Source organism: Gobio gobio (genome assembly GCF_949357685.1).
Source record: "Gobio gobio genome assembly, chromosome: 4".
In the NCBI taxonomy this organism is placed as follows: domain Eukaryota; kingdom Metazoa; phylum Chordata; class Actinopteri; order Cypriniformes; family Gobionidae; genus Gobio; species Gobio gobio.
The window spans coordinates 30,103,694-30,126,904 of record NC_137100.1 but is presented as its reverse complement, the minus strand read 5'-3'; the positions used below and the strand labels follow the sequence as shown (position 1 = coordinate 30,126,904).

The following is a 23,211-nucleotide window of genomic DNA, read 5'->3' as shown; positions in this document are numbered from 1 at the left end:
GAGTTAAGGGAACAGTGGATGCAGTTTGTTTTTCTAGAGCAGCAATGGGAGTTCTGCAAGTGTGTTTGTTTGTTCCTGGTCATGAGTCGAACATATATACTGTATGTGTTCATAACACATATGTGTTTTGTTGGCAATCGGCGCGTAAGTGCATATAATGTAAACAACATACTCAAGATTAACATAAGACTGGCAGAAACTGTGTGTGTTATGTACCCTTCTTTAATCCTTTTCACAACATACAGTGAACACCAAAAGTTTGAAAACTCCCTATAGGCAAAATGCACAATATCAACATAAAGGCCCCGATATACAAGCAAATATTATTCATCTAAATGCCGCTCTCAGCAGTATGGGTGGTGTCAGGATGTTCGCTAACAATATACTGTTGCTCACGTAATTCAAAGTTGTTTTTACCCCATAGCGAAGAATGAAAAACTTGACCCAAGTTACTGACCCAAGTTAACTTTTTGATCATTATTCGATGATCATTAGCTTTACTGATTTGATTGATTGCCAGTTAAGGTTAGTGTACCAATTAGAGATTTAAGGATTTGTCTATATTGGCATCCACACAAAGGCAGTAGCATTTTACATGGTTAAACAGCAGTTGAGAACAATGCTTTGTTACACTCAACTGGTCTCCTTCTGCAGATCCTCTTGCTTTCCTTGTAGACTTTAGGATTCCAGATTCATCAAGGAATTATTCCTGCAATAAATGGACATTAATTTACTTTTATTTTATGTGATTAAATTGCTCAGTGCAATATTGTGCAAAGATATTCCCTCTCTGCAAGTCAAACAGTTTGCCAGTGGCTCAGGTGGTTGGTGCAGTGACCTGTGGGTCTGCAGGGAAGAATCATATGTGTGGAACATGTATGCGTACTGATTCTGTATTCAAGCATATAAATTGCACGGTCTATTTACTTGCCTCTGACAGTTTTAAAGAAACTGAGTAGGATTTTCATAATAATACATAATCATCTAGTGTTATTGTGACTAATGGGTGCAGAGCGATTCACGTGGTGCAATTTTGCTCTTCGGATGCATTTAAAAATGTCCTATAAGGCAAAACGGATCTTTGAAGCATAGAGTTCTTTTGAAATGGGTGAAGGAATGGAGAAAGGTAAACCGTGTCTTCTTGAGTGCACAGGATGGCGCTGAGTAGAGGTGGCCAGGTTATGACTAGGAGAGAGTGGACTGAGCGAAAAGAGAGAGCGCTAGTCTTTCAGCACATTCCAAAGCATGGCCTCTGAGAGGCTGTTCTGTGTCCAGGAGGCCGGCTCTGGGGCTGTGGGTAAAACTGAGAGGCTGTTCAGAAGAGCAATGAGGTCGGTCCATGCAGACACACTTGAAGTACTGTACATTCGAACACTCACCCAATCACGTGCCCAGATCCAAGTACGCAGTTGAGCATATGGATGAACTCCCACTTCAGAAGGGATCAAATATTGCAAGTCAAGATGGATCTTAAAGATCTTAATGATATCAGTATGATTTGAAGTGACTTAGCTACATGCTCCCACTCATGTTGTACACAAGTTAAAATGAACGTGTTAATAACGCGTTAACGCAAATTCATTTTAACTGCACTAATTTTATTAACGTGCGATTAACGCAGTGCTAGAGTTGGAGAACTCGAGAGCAGCCATAGACGTAAAGGATGCAGCAGCAAACAGAAATTGGGAAAGAAAAGGGCTAACATTAACATTACTACTCTGAAACAAGTGACGTTCGTTATAGCCTACATAAGCTACCATTTTTATACCACTCCAGGTCTAAATAAAAGAAAAGGGTGTTTTTACGCAGTCTGAGCGCGATAGTTCTCGGTTTCCCCCGCAACCCTGGTTCATTTGCGTGCGTCTTACATAATCACTAACATCCACAGGGCATGATATAAAACAGAACGTGGGTCTATATATTGGATAAGGGTTTCTTTCTGTTGCATGCTTGCAAAGGGACTCTGCGGAGAGACTGCATGCGTGATGTGCGACTAGCCTACACTGCAAGCTCGCTCTCGCTCATATCCGAGGTAAATCATTAACACCATCACCACTTATGTACTTATGAACTATACATTACAATCGGCTAAAACGAATGCGCAGGTTACTTTTCTGAACAAGCACGCTCCCGAGTCTGTGTTTCTCACACTGTTCACATGAATCGCGGCACAGTTCGAGTGCAACCGAACTCGGCACCTTCTCCAGCCAGGTAGTCTCGGGTGTGGTTATTCTGAATTTTTAAGCTTGGGCTTAAAGCTACACTATGTAACTTTTCCGTCCACTAGAGGTCGCCTGTTCAAAACAAAGGCGTAGTTTGATGACGCCACGTTTGAGCGCAGAATCTTGGGACATGTGGTCTTCAGCTCACAGCCGGTGGAAAACAGTCAGGATAGGACTCGGGCAGAAATCATGTTCATGGATGCGATTATTAACATTACTGTAGTCTGAAGCAGAGCAGGAGCGAGTGTAGTGGAGCTGAGCAAGGCCGCAGGAGCGATTGAAGAGCGGGACTGTTATTATGACATAGTCGCCGGCGGGACTTTTATTATGACACGGTTGCTGGCGCCACTTCCTCTTTTCCAGTCAGTATGATGTAACGCAACTCTGTTTATCGTATTAGATATATCTGAGTGTGTTGAAAAGGAAGTTATGACGTTCGCTCGGCGGCTGCTATGACACTTGTTCACACTGCAGTGAGAGTAAAGTGTTTCACTGAATAAAGCCGGAAACCGAGGGGAACGCAGATATGACGCCATCGACAGGCGACTCCCTCAAACGCATAACTCACACGTCCCGGTTCCTTGGTTAAAATTGCAATTTCTCACGATTTACAAATAGTTGGAAACATTTGGGATATTCTAAGTACTCAACTGAACAAAATATATAACACTGGCCTAGTGGTTTCTGGATATTTTACTGCAAAAATCCTACATAGTTCACCTTTAAGAGACATGAACAAGTTCTTTGAAAAACATCTTTGACCTTTGATACATGTCTAGTCTTCATACTCTGAGTATGGTTTCACTAATAATAAAGCATGCATTTGCATAAAGCATGCATATTTTTTTATTTTTTTATTTATTGGTCAACAAGCAAAATTCCATTTGCAAGCATTTTACACAGGAAAACATGAAACATACAGGTGCATACATACAATTATGTATATACAAGCACCCATAAAATTAAAAAGTAGAATTAAATAAAATAAACAAAATAATAATGTTTACATTCTTATTGACCAAAGGTGTAGGCTGAAGCTAAAGCTTATATTATGCCTACCCTTAACTCCACACAAGCAGCACTAATTAACACTCATTTAATATGACAATTATAGGATTTTCTCAATGTGTATTTTATTAATTATTATTATTACCACCATTATCACTACCAACACTGTCATCATTACCATCATTACTACTACTATTATTAACATCACTATTCAGTATATCTTTTCATTACCAATCTTTTATAAAGTATTTTAAACTGTATTAATGAATTAACCTTTTTTAATTCATCAGGGAAACTATTCCAAAGCTGAACACCTTTATTTGATGGGCAGTTTCTTCTTAAATTAGTTCTACAATATGGTATATCAAACATATATGTCCCTCTAAGATCGTAATTACTATCTCTCAAGCTAAACATAGCTTGCAAGGAATGAGGGAGGGATTGTTGTCTTGCCTTATACACAAGTTTAGTAGTGTACAAATCTACCAAGTCGTAGAATTTTAATGTTTTCAACTGGATAAACAAGGAATTCGTTGGAGTATTAAATGGGGAATGTGTAATTATTCTGATGGCCTTCTTTTGTAGTAGAAAAACTGGAGTAGTTCTAGATTTATATGTATTTCCCCAGATTTCTATTCCATATGTTAAATATGGAGTGATGAGAGTACTGTACAATATATATAATGCACTTTTGTTCAAAATATATTGCAATTTATATAAAATTGCAATTGTTTTTGATATTTTCTTTTGAACATTTTGTATATGGTATTTCCATGCCATTTTATGATCTATAATCACTCCTAAGAACTTAATGTAATTAACTCTTTCTAGTATATTATTATCAATTTTAATTTTAATATCATTATCTATCATTTTATTACCAAATACCATGAATTTTGTTTTAGATAAATTCAGAGATAATTTATTTGAGTCGAACCAGCTCTTTAGTTTGCACAGTTCTCTCTCCACTACCATTACTAACTCTTCCAGATTTTGACCTGAGCAATAAACATTGGTGTCGTCAGCAAACAAGACATAATTGAATACATCAGACACCTTACAAATCTCATTAATATAAAGCAAAAATAACTTCGGTCCCAACACCGAACCTTGCGGAACTCCACAACTTATTCGCTGCAAATTAGACTCTACACCATTTATATGTACATACTGAAACCTATCTGTTAAGTAATTTTCAACCCAAGAATGTGCTATCCCCCTGAAACCATACTTTTGCAATTTACGTAATAAGATATTGTGATCTATTGTATCGAAGGCCTTCTGTAAATCTAAAAAAATTCCAACTGTGTACTGTTTTTTATTCATTGCTTGTGTAATATTTTCAACTAAATTAACAACTGCCATTGTTGTAGACCTCTGTGCTCTAAAACCAAATTGTTGTTCTGTTAAAATATTATTTAATTCTATATAATTATCCAGCCTTTTAACAAATAACTTTTCTAATATTTTGGAAAATTGAGAAAGCAAAGAAATAGGTCTATAATTAGAAAACAAATGCTTGTCTCCATCTTTGTGTAGCGGGAGAACTTTGGCTATTTTCATTTCATTAGGAAAGATACCAGTTTTGAATGACTGGTTGCAAATGAAAGTAAAAGGCTGAACAATATTATGCATTATTTTCTTAACTATACACATGTCCAACCCATTTTTATCTACCGATTTTTTTCCTTTGCAACATCCCACAATTTTTAATATTTCGCTTTCGTTGGTTGGACATAAAAAAAATGAGTTTGAGCTCTTATGGATAGAATCGATGTTTATGGATTTATTTTGTGGATGCACCATTTTATTTGCTAAATTAGAACCAATTTTAACAAAATAATCATTAAACTCATTTACAATTTCATTAATATTTTTTATAATTCTATTATCTTTAAGAAAATGATTTGGATACTCCCCCTTATATTTTCTTTTATGTATTACACTATTTAGCACTTTCCATGTTCCTTGTATATTTTCTTTATGTTCTATCAATAATTTGGTATAATATTCTTTTTTACTGTTTCTAATTATGTTTACCAATTTATTCTTATATTCTTTATATTTATTTTCATCATCTATTGTTCTAAATTTCAAAAATTTTCTATACAATATATTTTTCTTCTTACATGCTTTTATAATGCCTTTAGTAAACCAAGGTTTCTGTATTTTATGATTAACTTTAATTACTTTAAGTGGACAGCATTTATCATAGATCTTTAATATTTTTTCCAGAAAAATACCATAAGCCTCATTTGGGTTTTCATAACTATTGACCTCATCCCAATTTTGCCTACTCAGTTCCTCTTTAAATATTTCTATTGCTTCTGGTGTTCTGTGTCTCACAATTCTGGATTCATATGTTGGCCTAGAATTTACTTTAAATACATTTTGGAAAACTGCAAAAACAGGTAGATGGTCACTAATGTCAGTTATTAAGAGCCCTGCTTCTACTTGATCCATTTCGTTAGTGAAAATATTATCTATTAATGTTGCTGATGATGCTGTTATCCTACTTGGTTTTACTATTACTGGAAATAATGTAATATTATAGAAGGTGTTAATAAAATCTGTGGTCCCTCTATGTTCTCCCGGATTAAGCAGGTCAACATTAAAGTCCCCACAGACAATATAGGTCTTGTTTCCACTTTGCCTTTGATACAAATCTGATATAAATTCATTGAAGGTTTCAAGTGGTGAACCAGGAGTCCTATATGTACAACTAACAGTAACATTTTTCCGTTTTTCAATTTTAACTTCAACAGTCACACATTCTAAGACCTTATCAATTGTTGTTGACATGTCATTCACTAGATTGCATTGTAAATTTGAATCCACATAAATAGCAACTCCACCTCCTTTTTTGTCTTCCCTATTTATTACAAACAATTCATATCCATCTAGCTCTACATCTAATACCTTATCCTTATCTAGCCATGTTTCAGAAACCGCTACTATACTAAACTTTGGAAAACTATTTAAATAGTCTTTAATTTTAGCAAAATTTTTCCCTAGACTTCTACTATTGAAGTGTATCACAGATAAAGATTGCTTCATATTGATTTTACTATTAAATTGTTCTTCTGTATAATACTGACAATTTGGTTCATTATAAAGATAGATTTCTGGGTCAATTTCTCTCTCAATGTCATACTTGTTGGGTCTGATAAATTTAAAATTATTAAAATTATTCAAGTCAAATAATTTGTTGGATGTGTCAGATAAGTCTATGTTATCAGCTTCATAAATACCTAAATTAGAAATTAGGTTTATATCATTTTCAGGACCTGTACAACTCATTACTGATAATCAAACTTAATCCTTCCCTATCCCCCCAATCAAAATAATGAACATAAGAAAATAGATAAATAACATGTCTACAAACAAAAAAATAAAAATAAAAAACAAAACCAGGTAAATAAGCATTATACTGATAAATATCCAATACATTTAAGCTATATGATGAGAATTGATCCTTAGTCTTTAAGTCATTAAACAGACTATTTTTAACAAAAATCTTATATCCAAGTTTACAGGTCTTTCTTTTAACACAAAAAGCATTCTTACTAGAGGAAATCAACTTGACATTAATTAAAGTACGCTTAATATAACTAAATTTGTTTAGCAATGTCCCCATAATATTCATTAGAACTTTTCCAAATCGATGATTTCCTTTACCGTGATCACTCTTGCTTCTTCTGGCGTTCCATTCAATCGAATCATCACACGGCCATTTCTACTCCACGTTGCTTGTATCTTATTTTGCTTCCATAAACTCCGCGCTTGTCTCGCAATATCGGCGTTCTTTTTGGTAAGGTGTTCATTGATGTACACCCCAGTCCCTTTAAGCTTCCGGGCCTGTCGCAGTAGCTCAATTTTATTTCTTCTGCTCACAAAACGAACTATTATTGCTGGTTTGGAAATGCGATTCTTTCTAGGAAGTACGTGACAGGCAGATATATCCTCCGTTTTAACACTGATGCTCTTGCTTGCAAGGTATGTTACAACTAGGGTTGGGTACCGAAATCCGGTTCCAATATGGCACCGGTACTTATATAACCGGTATGTACCGGACCGAATCAGAACGCAGATTTCGGTTCCTCATTTCGGTGCCAAAATTCAAACGTGCTTTCGCGCTTTCGCGCTTTGGCTGAGCCAGAGACAGACGCTCAGCGCTGGTCACATCACAACTCATGACAACTATTCAGTGTTTTCAACGACATCATGTTTATTTCAGGTTTCAGACATTTAAATGTTCATAAGTACTAGCAAAAAACACACACTGATGTCTATGAAAGCGGCAATGACAATCCTTTCAGACGGTTATAATTTGACTAACGTTACGTGTTTTATTCACATCAGATAAATGCACATTATATAGTAACTATATAGTTTACTCTATTCTTCTTCCAGTTCACTGGTCACTTACTTTCATGTATTTCGTGAGACGAGAATGAACTGTTGTAAATCCGACAGATCCGATTCTGAGGCGCAAACTAACATGGCGCCGCCCATTGCGCTTTATAGATCAACTAACACACATTCACTCACACATTTGAACATCAGATAGTTCGTGACACAGTTAAGAAGTTTGTGAATATTTTGAATAAAAAGAAAAAACGAAATAAACCCGATACAGCTGAGCTGTCAGCGCTATTGCGGCTGCTGTGTGTGTCATGTGAGAAACATGACGCGTCACCATGGAAACATTAAGGCGATGTGTTCTAAAATATTTAGCCAGAGAATATGATCATATTTCAAAATAAAGCTGAAGCTCGAAGCTGGTTTGTAGCAGAGCAAGAATACAGACTACTGCTGTTATTACTGTAACTGTTTAGAGTTATATTAGGCCTGTTGTAGTTGGGTGGCTTAGGTTTTACTGTGAATTTGTAAATATGTCAATTATAATTTGTAAATAAGTAAATTGTGTTTTGTATTTATTTATATTCATACATTTAAGTATACATTAAACTTTTAATAAATGGTTCAATTTAAATAATAAATAAATAAATAAAAAGCCATTTAATGTCATCCACCTCGTTTGGTGGCCTTTTAAAAAAAAAAAGTATCGGTTCAGGCACCGTTTAGGCACCGGAACCGTTTTAAAAGTATCGGTTTGGCACCGGAATCGAAAAAAACCCAAACGATACCCAACCCTAGTTACAACCTGCCGCTCGAGTGTTTGTAGCTCCTCCGCCGGTGCGTTCTCGCCCTCATTCATTTCGCCGGTACTAGCGGTAGTAGCTCTCGCATAAGTTTGATGTTTCGTTTCCAGTCCATTGATGATTACTTCCTCCGACCGCGTGTATTGTTCCAAGTCATCAACTCTTTTCTCCAATGCGCAGATAACCTTATCTTTCTCTTTCAGGATTTCCTTCAGCTCCTTGACTTCAATCAGCAAGCTTACTATTTGAGCTTGCTGTTCACCCACGTTGGAAAGCTTTTCCGTTATGGATTCAAGCGATTTTTTGATATCATCCAGCTCTTCCTCCACATAATTACTTGCTTTCTTGGGTGGCATGTCTGTTTCGTTGGATATCTCATTTGATATCCAGTTTTAATTCACTTTAACTCAATTAATTCAACTCCGACGTGCTGCTTGTGCTGCGTGCTGCTCTCAGAGAGGGTTCCTTCTACTGAACTGAGCCTGGATTTGTCCATACCCATGTTGATTAGAGTATTAAAAACTTGAAAAAAATCTAAATTTAAGGTACATTTAGAACGGATAAAAATGTGCGATTAAGTTAAGTCTAACTCATGACAATCATGCGATTAATCGTGATAAAATATTTTAAACGATTGACAGCCCTAATTTTTTTCTTTTTTAATGAGTATAACAAGTTGCTAGGAATGTTAAACATTAAATTGAAAAAAAAAAAAAGTTTTTATGATGTCACACTGTAAAAAGACCTTCTGTGGAAAAATTTATTAATTTTCTGCCAGGACATTATCTACTCTTAAGATTATTGACATTTCCTTTAAAGGATACGTAACACACTCAGTTTCTGCCATGTTATGTCATCTCATGTTAATCTTGAGTATCTATAGAGTAGTATTGCATCCTTCATATCTCAGAAGAGTTTTTAGTTTTATCATATTTATAAAAGACAGATACGCTGAACCAATTATTTCCAAAAACAATCAAATTCGTGAAGATGTGCAGTGGGCGGAGCTAAAGAGTCATGAGCACACACGCACGTATGACACACACACACACACACACACACACACACACACACACACACACACACACACACACACACACACACACACACACACACACACACACACACACACACACACACACACACACTCACACACACACACATATGAAATACATCATGGTGTTATCCCTGGATAACTTTCGTTTCACTATACGTTCGTGTTGTTTACATTGTATGCACTTACGCGCCGAATGGCAACAAAACATACATTTGATGTAGTTTCACTCACTGCCTGCGGTTTCGATTCGTGACAGCGAACAAACAAATACACTTGCAGAACTCTGTTGCTGCTCCGGGAAAACAAACTACATCCACAGTTTCCTTGACGCTGAGTTAAATGAGCCCCACTTTGTTCGTTTCTGAACAATTTAATGTAATTTGTTTGGGCTCCTGTGCCTAGATGTTCTTGTGGCCAGTGATCGGAGTCGCCGTCCTGATGGTAACAGTTCAAACAGGCGGTGTCCAGGGTGAGCAGTCTTTGATGATTTTCCCTGCTCTCTTCCTCACTCTGGAAGAGTACAGGTCCTGGAGGGTTGGCAGGGAGGCACCAATAATCCCGAGTAGAACTGAATCAGCAGCTCCTGTGGGAGGTTGAACTTCCTCAGCTGACGAAGGAAGTGTAGTCTCTGCTGGGCCTTGTTTAACAATGGAGTCAATGTGATTGTACCACTTCAGGTCCTGAGAGATGGTAGTGCCCAGGAACCTGAATGACTCCACTGCTTCCACAGTGCTGTTCATGATGTGGGGGGAGAGCTAGGCTGTTCCTTCTGAAGTCCACTATCATCTCCACCATTTTGAGCTCAAGGTTGTTATAACTGCACCAGACAGCCAGCTGTTTAACCTCCAGTCTGTAAGCAGACTCGTCACCATTTTGGATGAGGCCGATGACAGTGGTGTCGTCTGCAAATTTCAGGAGCTTCACAGAGGGGTCTTTAGAAGTGCAGTCATTGGTGTACAGGGAGAAGAGCAGTGGGGAGAGAACATACCCCTGGGGGGCCCAGTCTCACGAGCTGTTGTCGGTCTGTCAGGAAGCTGGAGATCCACTTTTGGATTTGTTTGCTCTGTAGGCAAATTGAAGAGAATCCAGCAAGGGTCCAGTGATGTCCTTCAGGTGGGCCAGAACCAGTCTTTCAAACGACTTCATGACCACAGACGTGAGAGCGACAGGTCTGTAGTCATTAAGTCCAGGGATTTTGGATTTTTTAAGGACGGGAATGATAGTGGAGCGTTTGAAGCAACAGGGAACTTCACACTGCTCCAATGATCTGTTGAAGATCTGCGTGAAGACTGGGGCCAGTTGGTCAGCGCAGGCTTTCAAACAGGCAGATGAGATGCCGTCTGGGCCTGAAGCTTTCCTAGTCTTCTGTTTTTTGAAGACTCGGCTCACATCCTCCACACAGACCTTAAGCTCAGGTTGGATGACAGGAGGGGGGAGGAGAGGGGTGCAGGAGGTGATGGGGGACGTGTGAAGTGCAGATCAGAGCGGGTGTGTGGTGTGAGACTGGGCTTTTCAAACCTGCAGTTGAACAATTTAGAACCTTGGAATGGAAAATGGAATGGAAAAACATGGAAAAACAACGCCCTGCTTTTAATTCCAGTGCGGCAGAAAATGAAATGAAAATGAAAAGGATAAGGCGTTAGTCACTTGAAGAATGAACTGGCATAAAGTTGGTATGACATTATTAGACGTTCGATATGCGCAAATTTAGGGATCGTCTCTAAAGTTACATCCAACATTGGTATACACATCCTAACTTCAATAGCATTTGAACGGGATGACTTACAGTATCAAAACCAACTGTAAAGTGTTCATCTAGGTGTCAGTTATGATACATACATTTTGCATATTCCGTTCAAATGCTATTGAAGTTAGAAATGTGTAGGTATCAATGGCATATGCAACTTTAGAGACGGTCCTTAAATTTGCGAATATCGAACGTCCAGCGTCAAACCAACTTAATGCCAGTGAAGAACGACCGGTATGCTCCGTGATGGCTCGTTGGCCTCTGTAATGTTGGTCGCAATTCGTCAACTAACTGCAAAATCATGTGTCGTGGGAGTCTGTACTTATTTACCAGCAGACGATCAGCTGAATATCTCTTCAGCAAACTGACGCAAATTAAAGTAAAAGTTGCAGACGCTCAATACACAATCATCATCATCATTAAAGGTGAAGAAACTAATTGATTAGTTCTTATGCCACTCTCTCTCTCATTTCGCGGTCCTTGAAATGTGGAGACACATTTATGTGGCCAAGTGTAAATGGAATGGTTATAAATCAGATAAATATCTGATCTGTAAAAACACATGAAGTGGACCAGCCTAATAGGCCCAGCAAGATCACTCTTTGGGAAGCTTGAACTATAGGAAGAAAAATATAGATATTGAATTGGGGAGGGGGGTTACATGAATGTATCCCTGAACAAAACTGACTGTCTTCAGAATAGTTTCTATGGCATTTTACAGCGGTACCCAAATAAACGCTTGTTTTCCATAAGCACCTCCTACTGTCAGAGAGTGAATTAGCATTTTTATTCAGTCCATCTGTTTTTGTTTTGTGCAGGTGTGTCTTATGTTACAATTTCACAAAGTTAAAGTCAGAGCATTCTGTATTTACTCTAAGTCTTGAAATTATGCAATAATTTAAATAAAAAACAACTGCTCATGCTACATATGTGTATCTTTGTTTGGATCGTAATTAAAATGCAGTGGTTGCCTCACATTTCAAATGGCAATTTTTTTTAAGGTCAGTTTGGCCTGTTATAGAGCAAATAAACAACAAATAAATTTGCTTAAATAAAGAAAAAACGACAGATGGTCTCGGAAATAAAAAAAACCTCTGAATCGGCCCTGAAAAATCTATAGGTAGATCTTGCCTTTCATCAAGGCTGAGGTCAGGGATCTTTGGCTTGAAAAGGTTGGTGACCACTGCTCTAGGTCCTCCAAAAGTATCTCCACCATCAAAACGTTGTTTCTCTTCGTCTTATATAATTAATAAATGTAACCCTCTCTCGAAAAAGGCTTTTGTACTGTGATTTTTACCGTTGGATTTCAGTGGGGTTGTTCTAAAGTTAAGACAGCTTTTGGGATTTTTTGTCGAGTTAGGATGCTTCTGTAATACCTGTTTCCTATCCATAGTTAAAGGAACTGTATGTAAGAAATGTATTTCAATTAATCATAAAATGGCCCTGATATGTCACTAGACATTAAGAAATCATGTTAATTTCAAATACTTATATCACTGACAACAGTTGTCCGGCCAGGATATTGTCATTTAAAAGTAAAGTTGCAGCCCTCAACTGATGTTGATGTTGACATGTTGTGTTTTGGCCTGAAGCGCCACCTTCCACCTATCTACCAATCACGAAGTCAGTAGTGTTTCGGCATCCGGGTTGCCAGCTCTGCTCTAGTTACCACAGTTGCAGCTACAAACTTTTTGGATAAAAAATGTCTAAGGAGGGGGAGAGGGGATACACCGCTCTACAGTAATTTGAAAGTGATTGCAGTACCAGTTTTGGCCACATTCCTACATACAGTTCCTTTAAGATAGGATTATGCACTTAAGAAATGTCATTCTGTAATAGCTTTTGTCCTAAATGTGGTCCTAACTGAAATTGCCATGGTTACTAATAAGATAAGATGGGATTGTAAAGTTAAAATGTTTCTGTAATACGCCCCCTGTTCCCCATTGTCTCATGTCTAGTCTGTTGTAAATGTTTGATTTGTTCCTTTGTTCAGTTTCCTGCCACTCCTCGTTTCCATGATCATTGTCATTATGAGTTATTTCTATCACCTGTGTCTTGTTAATTACCTCATTTGCCCTGTGTATTTAACCTTCAGTTCTCCCTCAGTGTTTGTCTGTTGTTGTAAACTTGTGTGTTTTGAGAGTATCCTGAGGTTTTTGGTTATTAAAGTTCCTGTTTCAAGTTCTTCACCGTCTTCGTGAGTTTTGATCAATACTAGTTTGTGACACCCATGGACATACTAGTACATAGTATAGTACATAGGCTACTTAAGCCGCGTTTCCAACGAAATTACCCGGAACAATTTGTACCAGGAACTTTTTTTTACAGGATTTTTTTCCCCCCAGATCTGCTACTGTCTGTGTTTCCACTGCGGTCTAAAGTACCGGGAAGATTAGGCAAATTAGTCCGGTGATGTAGGACTGCGCGCGGCTGCTCCTCCCAGTCAGCGACGGACAGTAATCATTTTTGCACGATACTGTCTGCAACAATAACGAGGAGATGCAAGCAGCGCTGCTTTTGGTAGTTATGTATTGGTTTAATAAAGAGGTCATTAACAAAACGGCGGAAAAGAGACGAGCACTGATACTAAAGCGTATTCTGAAAGCTTGTAAAGCTAGATTTAAAATAAGACAATGTATGTTATTATCAGCTATTATGGACATTGACTGTGTGATTGCTGAGACGAACGCGCGCCATCAGACAGAAAGAGCAAGACTGATATTTACTGAACGCAGAACGAACGAACCTCGCAAAAGACTTTTAAAACTGCCGGTTGAAATAAAATGCAGCGTGAGTTCAACCGCCCAAGTCCCACCCCCGAAAGTTCAGCGCCCAAGTCCCACCCCCGAAAGTTCCTGAACTTTGAAAAAGTACTACCCCGGGAGCAGGGCCGTTTGGAGGGGGAAATATTTACCCGGAACTTCATTTAGACCCTGGTTCCTGCGGTCGAAACTCACAGAGTACCACCCCAAAGTTCCTTGTTCCTGGGGAAAGTTCCTGCGTTGGAAACGCGGCATTACTATAGTAATTGCAATAACTGGGTAATAACTAGGTACTAACCCAGATTATCTTAACCCAAGTAGTTACCTAATATTACCCAGTACATTCTTAAATACATGCACGTATTGTAAAATTAAGTGCCACCGATATTTCCATATTTTCAGGTCTAAATCCCCATTTTGTTGATTTCTAACAAGTTTGTGTAATTAAGTATTTCAGACTCATTAAAACAATTTAGTCAGGGGAAATCTGATTAGTTTATTGAGTTATGCAGGAAAACCAAGTTTTGTTTACAACTGTGTGTGATAATGAGTTTTGTATCCTGAAAGCATTTTTGAATTAAAGATGCCTTTGATTTTTAAACGAATAGGAGGCTAAGAAAAACAAAAACAAAAAACAGATAGGAGAATGGATCTCCTGATTATTCACTGATGAATGCATTAAACATTTAACTCTCTCTGGTGTTATCTGGCCTTCTTGAAAATATTTGCTTGTGAATGCACACACTGGACTGTGTGTTATCTAAAAAAAATTATGATTGCTTAACTCCGAGTAGAAGGAATGTTTGGAGTTGAGGCATGTGTTCTGTACCTGTACATATGTTGTGTGACTTACCGTATGTTAGATGAAAAGATCAAAGTAAATGAGTGAATGAGGGTTAGGTGATAAATAGAGCATCTGCTCTCTCAACAAGACCATAAGATGTGTTTTGGCAAGGGCCTTGCAATTAGTGGTGAGATTTATTGTAACACTGTGACAGTCACCTACATTTCAATCACAATGACTGTCATATACATGAACAGATTTCATTTGTACACTGTCAAATCTGTCTGTCATAGTCATTTATAGGTTAATTCTCTAGAAAGGGTCCTTGGTTAGACAGACTTAAATTTCTGTCCATTTCGGATAACAATTTTTTTATTTATTTTTTGTTCTCCAAAGGCTGGTATGATTCGTACTGATTCTGATGAGTACTTCATTGAGCCTCTGGAGCGAGGAACACAGGAACACGAGGAGAGAGGAAGAGTGCATGTGGTGTATCGAAGGTCTGCAGTATTACAAGCTCCTTCAGACATCTCCTTGGATTACCAGCCAATCCGTACGTATCACTGGTTTATTAAAGTCTTGTGTGCATCTGTTGATTCTAGCCTTGTCACATTTCCTGTGTATGCCTTGGGCTCAGGGTTTTCCACAGCTTCATGTTGTAGATAATTTAACAATGCTTGATTTATTTGAAACCTTTCTGTCTAAAAATAAAGGCTCCATAGAATATGGTTCATTGAACCATATATGCCAATAAAGAACTATTATTTTTATTATTAGTGTATTCCTCTATACTTTTTTTTTGCTATTGTGACAGTGTTTACCCGAGTGCCAGTGGTGGCACACATATCTACGGTTTCCGACTTGTGCTGCTTTGTCATATTTATGAATCTTTAGAAACTAGTTGTATTATTCAATCACATATACACTACCTGTCCTAAATTACTGTTAATAGCACATGTTTCCCCCCCTTTTGAATGAATAATGTTTGTTTGGAGCATATAAATTAATTTATAATTATTTGAAAAAAAAAATTATATTGCCTTTGCTCAAATGAAATCAAATGCCTCACAGCACTTTTTAGAAATGGCGTACTAAAGCATACCAGAAAGCCTGAAGTCGGACATTCTTTATAGGTGGGCCAGCCCATTATTGCTTAACAGCATCTTCCCAACCAGATCACATAAAGTTTTTACAAACCGCCATCAGGGCGTGTGAATGACTGACAGCACTTTCAATTCACAGCCAACTTTTTTTTTGTTGAAGTAATTTTATAATCACACTCGAACAGTGGGAAGCTCTTGGAAGTCAAGCCCTTTGTGCGGCCACGACCTTTCGAGATTTCCTCTCAATTCAGTCACTTCTAAAGAGTCAAGTGCTTGTGTGGTTGTAGCGGTTGCCATGGTGATGTGATGGCATTCCATTGTCCCAGGTGGGAAACATGCCATAGGCAGAGATGATTACGCTCTCACTCCTGTTGCTTAGATAATCACAGCGTGCTGCTTATAAGATGAGGAAAAGTCTTCTCTGTTTGGCCAGCAGACCTTGAAGTTATTGCCACTGTCAAACCTATTGTGACGTTTCATGTACTACTTGTAAAACCCAACAAATGTTTAGCTGTATGTCAATTATCATTTACTCACCCTCAAGTTGTTCCAAACCTGTATACATTTCTTTCTTCTGCTTAACATAAAAGAAGACATTTTGAAGAAAATTGGTAACCAAACAGTTGATGGGACCTATTGACTTCCATAGTATGGAAAAAAAATACTATGGGAGTCAATGGGCTCCAAGCAACTGTTTAGTTACAGCCATTCTTCAAAATATATACTTTTATGTCAAAAAAATGAAAACCGGTTTGGAACAACTTGAGGGTGAGTAAATGATGACATAATTTTCATTTTTTTGGATGAACTACGCCTATCCCTTTAAACTGAGTTGAATGGGCATATGTATTTTTAGCTTAGTATACACTTTATGGTGGCTGGTCTCATGGACATCAGAAATACAATCTTCTAAAGAGACTCAATTGTATGCCTCATTCAGCTGTCTTTCAAAAACCCATTTAAATTGTGGCCAGGAAGCAAGCTGTGTAGGTCTAAGAGAAGAGAGAAAGTTAATGCCGCTTTACTGCTTATCCTTACGGTTGTGTGTTATTTGAACTCCTCCTGTGTGGTACACAGGTCAGTACCCTCTTGACCAAAGAGAAGTTCTCCTTCTTAGTGAATGTGTCTAGGTTACATTTGCAAGTGTGCAAGTGTCTGTCAAGTCGCTCAAACAGTATAGCATGGTGTACACCAAGGTTATAGGTTTATAGGTGTCTTGAATGTCATTTAAGTCGCTTTGGATAAAATGTAAGTGGGTTTGTTGCACACTAGGTAACACAAAAGTATGAAAAATAGATATTGCTTTTGAGATTTGTTAAAGATTATATTTAAAGGTGCAGTTATTAATAAATTGTGTTTTTGTAAAGAGTCATAGTAGTGTACAATCACACTGTACACATAATGGTTTAAAAAAATGTATGGTTTGGGTCAATTTCCTTGTGTATTTTGCCTTGTTGAAATGACGTGACTTGCAATGCTTCTCTAAATTATGTTTTATTAAGTTCGGGAGGAACATGTTCAAATGATCTATCCAATTATCATGTCATTCCAACCAGCTGTCAGCAATCATTAATCAACATGTCTACCCAATCAGCACAAGTGGAGGCTTTTATAAATACCCAGTAAACTCACCAGTGTTCCTTGACAGTTTTTCAGCATCCCTCCACCACCCCGTCTCCTCACACTCGCCTGGTTACTTCCAAACCAGAAATATGGGGGGAGTACTCTGGGTTCGGGCCAAAATACAGAGCTCGGAGCCCTCTCCTCGGACAGCACGCCAAATACACATACTACTTTACTCTATCCGACTTATTAGTAAGTACGAACAGATTATTTGTCAGTGTGAACTTGTGAAATGTCAGAGAGAATACTTGCACTCCTTGGCTGCTACAGTTCATTTGTAGATAGGCTAGTAGCATAGTGTTGTTTGACAATGCAAAGAGCAAAAATGAGACAGAGGAACAAACTTATTAGTTTGCTTTCACAATATGAAAAGATTTAAGGACAGAAAGTCCTGAGTAGTGATGCCCAAGTTGCTTCTTTTTTGTTGGACAGATAAGGGAATGAAAAATTGTGTAGACAGCTCTCTGAAACTCAGTAGTATTAGTGTAATTTACATAAAACTATGCTGATCCATGTTGATAGATGGCTGTGCAGCGTAGGGATGGGATGGTATAGTAACCAAATGTATCATGATTATCAATATTAGCATGGTTTTGTTGAAAATGAGATGAAAGTGTTCAAAAAGAACTGATGCACACACTGAAAACATTTCAGCAAGTTTTATATTTGAAAATCAACAAATAAAACAAGCAGCTCTATGCACCTTTTTTAAGCAAGATTCTATTCTGTGGCATTTCCTTCCTTATAATAAACGTCGTCAATAGCAACCATTATAACACCGCACACATCCATGTATCACGAGAGATCTAACCAGCAGAAGACACAAGCCACGGTTTAAATCCTAGTTTTGCAGGTGGGGTGCATTGTAACACTCAGTTACAATAAGCCCCTATTAAAACTACGCTATATTATATTCTATACTTTTATAAATTCTTTTGAGAAACCATGAGAAAAAGGGTGAATAATGACTGGGAGTCAATGTTCCGAAATTATTAATTATTATTATGTTTTAACTATGCTGTATAGCTGTATTTAGCGATGAGTTTGTTGTCAAACTCAAAAATGAGTATATTTTTAATGATTAAAAAATGCCATTATTTTATTTTAAAAAGTGAATAATTGTATTTTATTGACAAAATATTTTAGTTTGTCTTGGATATTTTTTTGATTATAACAGGTAACATTTTAAGCTGTCATTTGGTCGGGGTAAATCAAGAAAAAAGTATACACTGTATTAATGAAACAAAACCACATAACTGTAGACATGTGGGAAATTAATGTGGGAAAAAATAAATACTCTGAACCCCAAGTGGATTTACACAAAATGAGAAAGTCAAAAAGTGTTAGGTTGTGCACCGCTGTCCCCTATACGCTATTATCCCATAAATGTCACCCTTAAAGCTACACTGTGTAACTTTTTTAGTCTATTCTTAGCTAAAAACACTTAGTTCTTTCAAAAATATATGTGCTCATTAATGTATATTTACTTCTTTCAAGTAATAAAGTATTCTCGTAAGTTTATAATATGCCATTGAAAATACATAAGGTAATGGGATCTAACGGTGGTCGCCATGTTGCCCCTCCATCTTGAAAGTACATTAGCCAAAGAGGGACATACCCGTAAATTCAAGCTTCGCTTTTCTCGTTTTAACCGGTTTTAATACTCGATGGCACTGTACAAAATTCTCTGCCTCGCGCATGTGCGCGTCAACTTGTTCAGACTTGTCTGGTGCATGTGCAGAGAGTTTTCATCTCAGCAGCGTCCAGTAACAGTTATACGGAGTTTTCCTGGCTTGTTTATTCCTCAAAAGTCTGTTTTTCCTTGTGTGGTATTTCTGTGCGTTAATAACTCCGTGAGTAATAAGTTATTGTCATTGTAGATGTGTTTCAGAGTGTGTCATTGTGTAATTCAGTTGATGTCACCTCAGAAGTATTTTTGTGTCAACATACAATAGCTTAATGCTCACCTATTTGAATAATCATTCAGTTATTTTGTTATCAACAATGTTTATTCGTTTATAGAAAATATTTGCTTGTAATGTATGTTGATGGAAATATGTATCAGGTCTGATCGGCATATTAACAATTGTTATACAGAGCGCACTGCAGTGCTAACGTTAAAGCGCCGCACACACTTTTGTAACCGGACACCGCTTGTTAGCAGCGGCAGCTCCGCTCCTTTTAATGCAGCTTCATTTAGCGCCTATATATGGTACAATAAGCTCTGGTTTACGGTTACATTATACAAATGTAACTTATAAGTATAGTTATACAGTTCTTAACTGTGTATGTATATTTACCATCCTTATTTGTTCTCTCACAGAAACCACATTTATGTACATATCCACGCAAACCTGTTTATGCCTTGCAATTGGATGACTGAATAAACATTACTATCATCAAAGTTCACTCTGGATTAGCTGCAGTTCTTTCTAGCCGAATAATTAGGCCAGTTGAGTTCCAACCATCCCACTGCGCACAGAATATCCCACAGGCACCGTGTCGAATGTGGACGAGGTCGAACTGGAAGCCATGTTAATCTTGGACTAAATCGGCCACCGTAGGAGTTGAAACGAAATCGGAATTGAGAGGAACAGAAACTAAAATTCGCTGGATGGTCATATACCTTTTCACCACTAGATGGGGGAAAATATCACACAGTGTAGCTTTAATAGTCTTGTTTGAACTTGTTCATTCGTCTTTGGCCACTTTTCTTTGCGGAAGCTTCACGTTAATTTCAAGTGAGTGAGATTAAATATTTCAACTCAAAACAACATTTTGTGTCCAATTATTTCCCAGACGTAGTTTTGGTATTGAGGTGAAAGGGCAACTTGCCTCGCGTTCGCTATACAACAGTGGGTGATGGTCATGAAGACGACTCTGCAGATTTGAAGTGTTTCCCCCTATTGCAGACTTTGCATGTTCTGCAGACAGGGTGACCATCCTCGGTTAAGTTTCCCTCTTTTTTTTTTTATAAAAGCCCAAATATGACCACACCTCAGATTTGGCCCTTTTAGAAGGCTGAAAAATCTCCCGAGCGCTGTCACTGCCTCCCACCATTTCTTCTCGTTCAAAAAACAACATTTTGCGCTGTGCCTGCACCAGACTGATGCTGACTGGACAGGATTTCAAAGTTTTCAAAAGTGACTTTTCAAAATCAGGATAATCAAACATGGTTTTGATGATAATTACATTTTAAACGATAATACTACCGTCAGTACATTTTATCGTGGTTTATCGTGAAACCGGTAATCGTCCCATCCCTAGTGCAGCTTCCGGTCTAACACCGTTTTGGGTTTTGTGATTTTACTCACTTGGATCTTTGAATCTCATTCAGCAAAAGGAACAAATCTTTTTTCAAGTCATTTCGTTCATTTGAGCAGAATTAAAAGTAAAAATGTTCAATAGCCAGTTTCCCCAAATATGTCTACATACACAAATTTGGTCATATTCAGAAAAATTCAAAAAGGAAAATGTAGACAACGATGAATTATAATATTCAGACATAATTAATTCAGTATCTTCTGTTTAAAGTTGTTCCTTGTCACATGACATTCGCATAAGCTCTTTGATTGTACAAGAAACAGAAATGATCAGTTCACCAGAGTATTCTGGTAAGAGTCGTTTATTCTCTGTGGCTGTCACGTCACGTGACATGAACGAAAGAGACTCGGATGGGACCAGAGACTCGAGATGAATTAATATTTTATTTTTCCTGTATAGAGTCGGACTCTGAGCCTATGCGTCTGTCACTTGAAAGAAGGAACGACTTGGACCTGAAGACTAATCAATTCAAATCAAGTTTCCAGTTTCCAGTACTTTTCACGTTAGTTACAAACAAAAGGATGTTGAATGAATGAATGAATCGCTCTCTGAGACAACGTGTTGTTCGAAATGGACGAATCGTTCATGATCGACCCATTACTAGTATCTGCTAACACTAAACAATAGGGATGTAACGATTCACCTATGCCATGTTCGGTTCATGTCACGGTTTTGGAGCCACGGTTCGGTTCGGTTCTGTTCTGTTTGCTGTGGAGTCATGGATCATGGCGGGCACCAGTAAAAGTATAAGTAACCACCACACTAATTTAAAATAAACAAAATAACAGTGAAAATAAATTTGTGACATTTTGTGGTTATGGAAACAACAGCTAACGTTACCATGGCGAATACACAATACTTCATGAACTGTTAATGAAACATGAAAACTGCTCCTGATAAATACAATGCACATCATACCTGCATGCCTTCCCAGCTAACACACGTCAAACCAGTAACGTGATTTATTGGTACTTTACTTTTATTTCATGAATTACAAATTGACATATAATATACGGCGTGATAGGGCGCGCACCGCCTCGTGTGCGTGCGCGTGTAACTAAAGTGTGTGCGCAACGAGTGCAGTATAATGGCTGACAGGACAGGAAAGCGGTTTTCTGAGGTGAGAGAGATTTTTTTATTTTGTAACAAGCTACGAAAATGACGATGTTGCTGGGACTCCAAGGTAGTATTAGCCAAGCTGTCTAAATGGGGAAACTGGTTCTCTTTGTTGTTCCATGAAGCTTGAGTGCAGTGTTGCCACAGTTACTTTGAAAAAGTAATCTGATTACTGATTACTAATTACTCCTTTAAAAAGTAACTTAGTTACTTTACAGATTACTTGATTTTAAAAGTAACTAAGTTAGATTACAAGTTACTTTATTAGTTACATTCATCAGTTGCCGACAACACCTCTGCAGCCTCAACATAAAAATGACAACCGTTTTTGCCAACACTCACTTTATTGGAAGTGCATTTTTAACAGTAACGTGAACAATGTATCTCCTGAAATTGTATCTCCAAAAAGAATCTTTTGATTAATTTTATAAAATCTAAACATGTTAATGAAAAGGTACAAACTACTTTGTGTTCTTATTAAATACATTTATGAAAAACAATTTATATTTAATTTTTAATTTATATTTATTTATGAATGTAAAATTGTAAATAATTATATGGGCCTACACAAATAATATAAAATCACAAGATTTATAGTTTATTGTAAATGTAATGTGCAGCTCTGTAAAGGGACAACAAATATATGATCGATACGTGAGAACAAGATATTTGTTAAGAAGGTCCCATGGCATGACATTTTCATTTTATGAGGTTTTTCAACATTAATATGAGTTCCCCTAGCCTGAATATTGTCCCCAAGTGGATAGAAATGTTGATCGGTGTAACCCCGAGTTCTGGCTGTCTCTCTCTGCCTTTGAGAAAATGACAGGCCAGACCAGCCAATCTTGAAGTCTCCTGGTTTGACGTCCAAGCAGGAACGGTTACCTCCCTTTCCTCCGCCCCGAGAAAATCTGGCACGCCCAAGCAAACGCTCGAGAGATCATTGCTTGTGAACGAGTGAATGCTGGCAGTTTCTCAGTGTTTGGATGTACAAATGAAAACAGAAGTCTTTTTTCAGTTCATTCTGATCTGTGATCAGTGATTTCTTATGTGTAGCTAATTATTTATTATTCGTGCACACGCAGCGGCTTCTCTCTCTCCAGACAGAACGGTGTTTTCGTGTTTTCTATCTTGTGAGTCAGTGTTTTTGTACGTCCTCGTCGCGTCTATCGGTTCTAAAATGTGCATACAGTCGTTTCTGCTCAACATCAGCAGACTCACATCTTTAGAGATAAACTTCATGCACACGAAGCTCGGGCTGCACTGGCCGGTGGCCTTCAATATCCCCGACCCCCAGTAC

At 37.7% G+C, this 23,211-nt stretch overlaps 1 protein-coding gene across 1 annotated transcript in view; it reads left to right on the top strand.

The window, feature by feature from the left end:
* Nucleotides 1-23,211, top strand: part of adamts3 (ADAM metallopeptidase with thrombospondin type 1 motif, 3) — a 213,401-nt gene that overhangs the window by 21,988 nt on the left and 168,202 nt on the right. Inside the window, exon 4 of the mRNA XM_079815070.1 lies at nt 15,142-15,298. Within this exon, the coding sequence (XP_079671196.1) occupies nt 15,142-15,298 (157 nt within the window). The remainder of the gene's footprint in view (nt 1-15,141; nt 15,299-23,211) is intronic.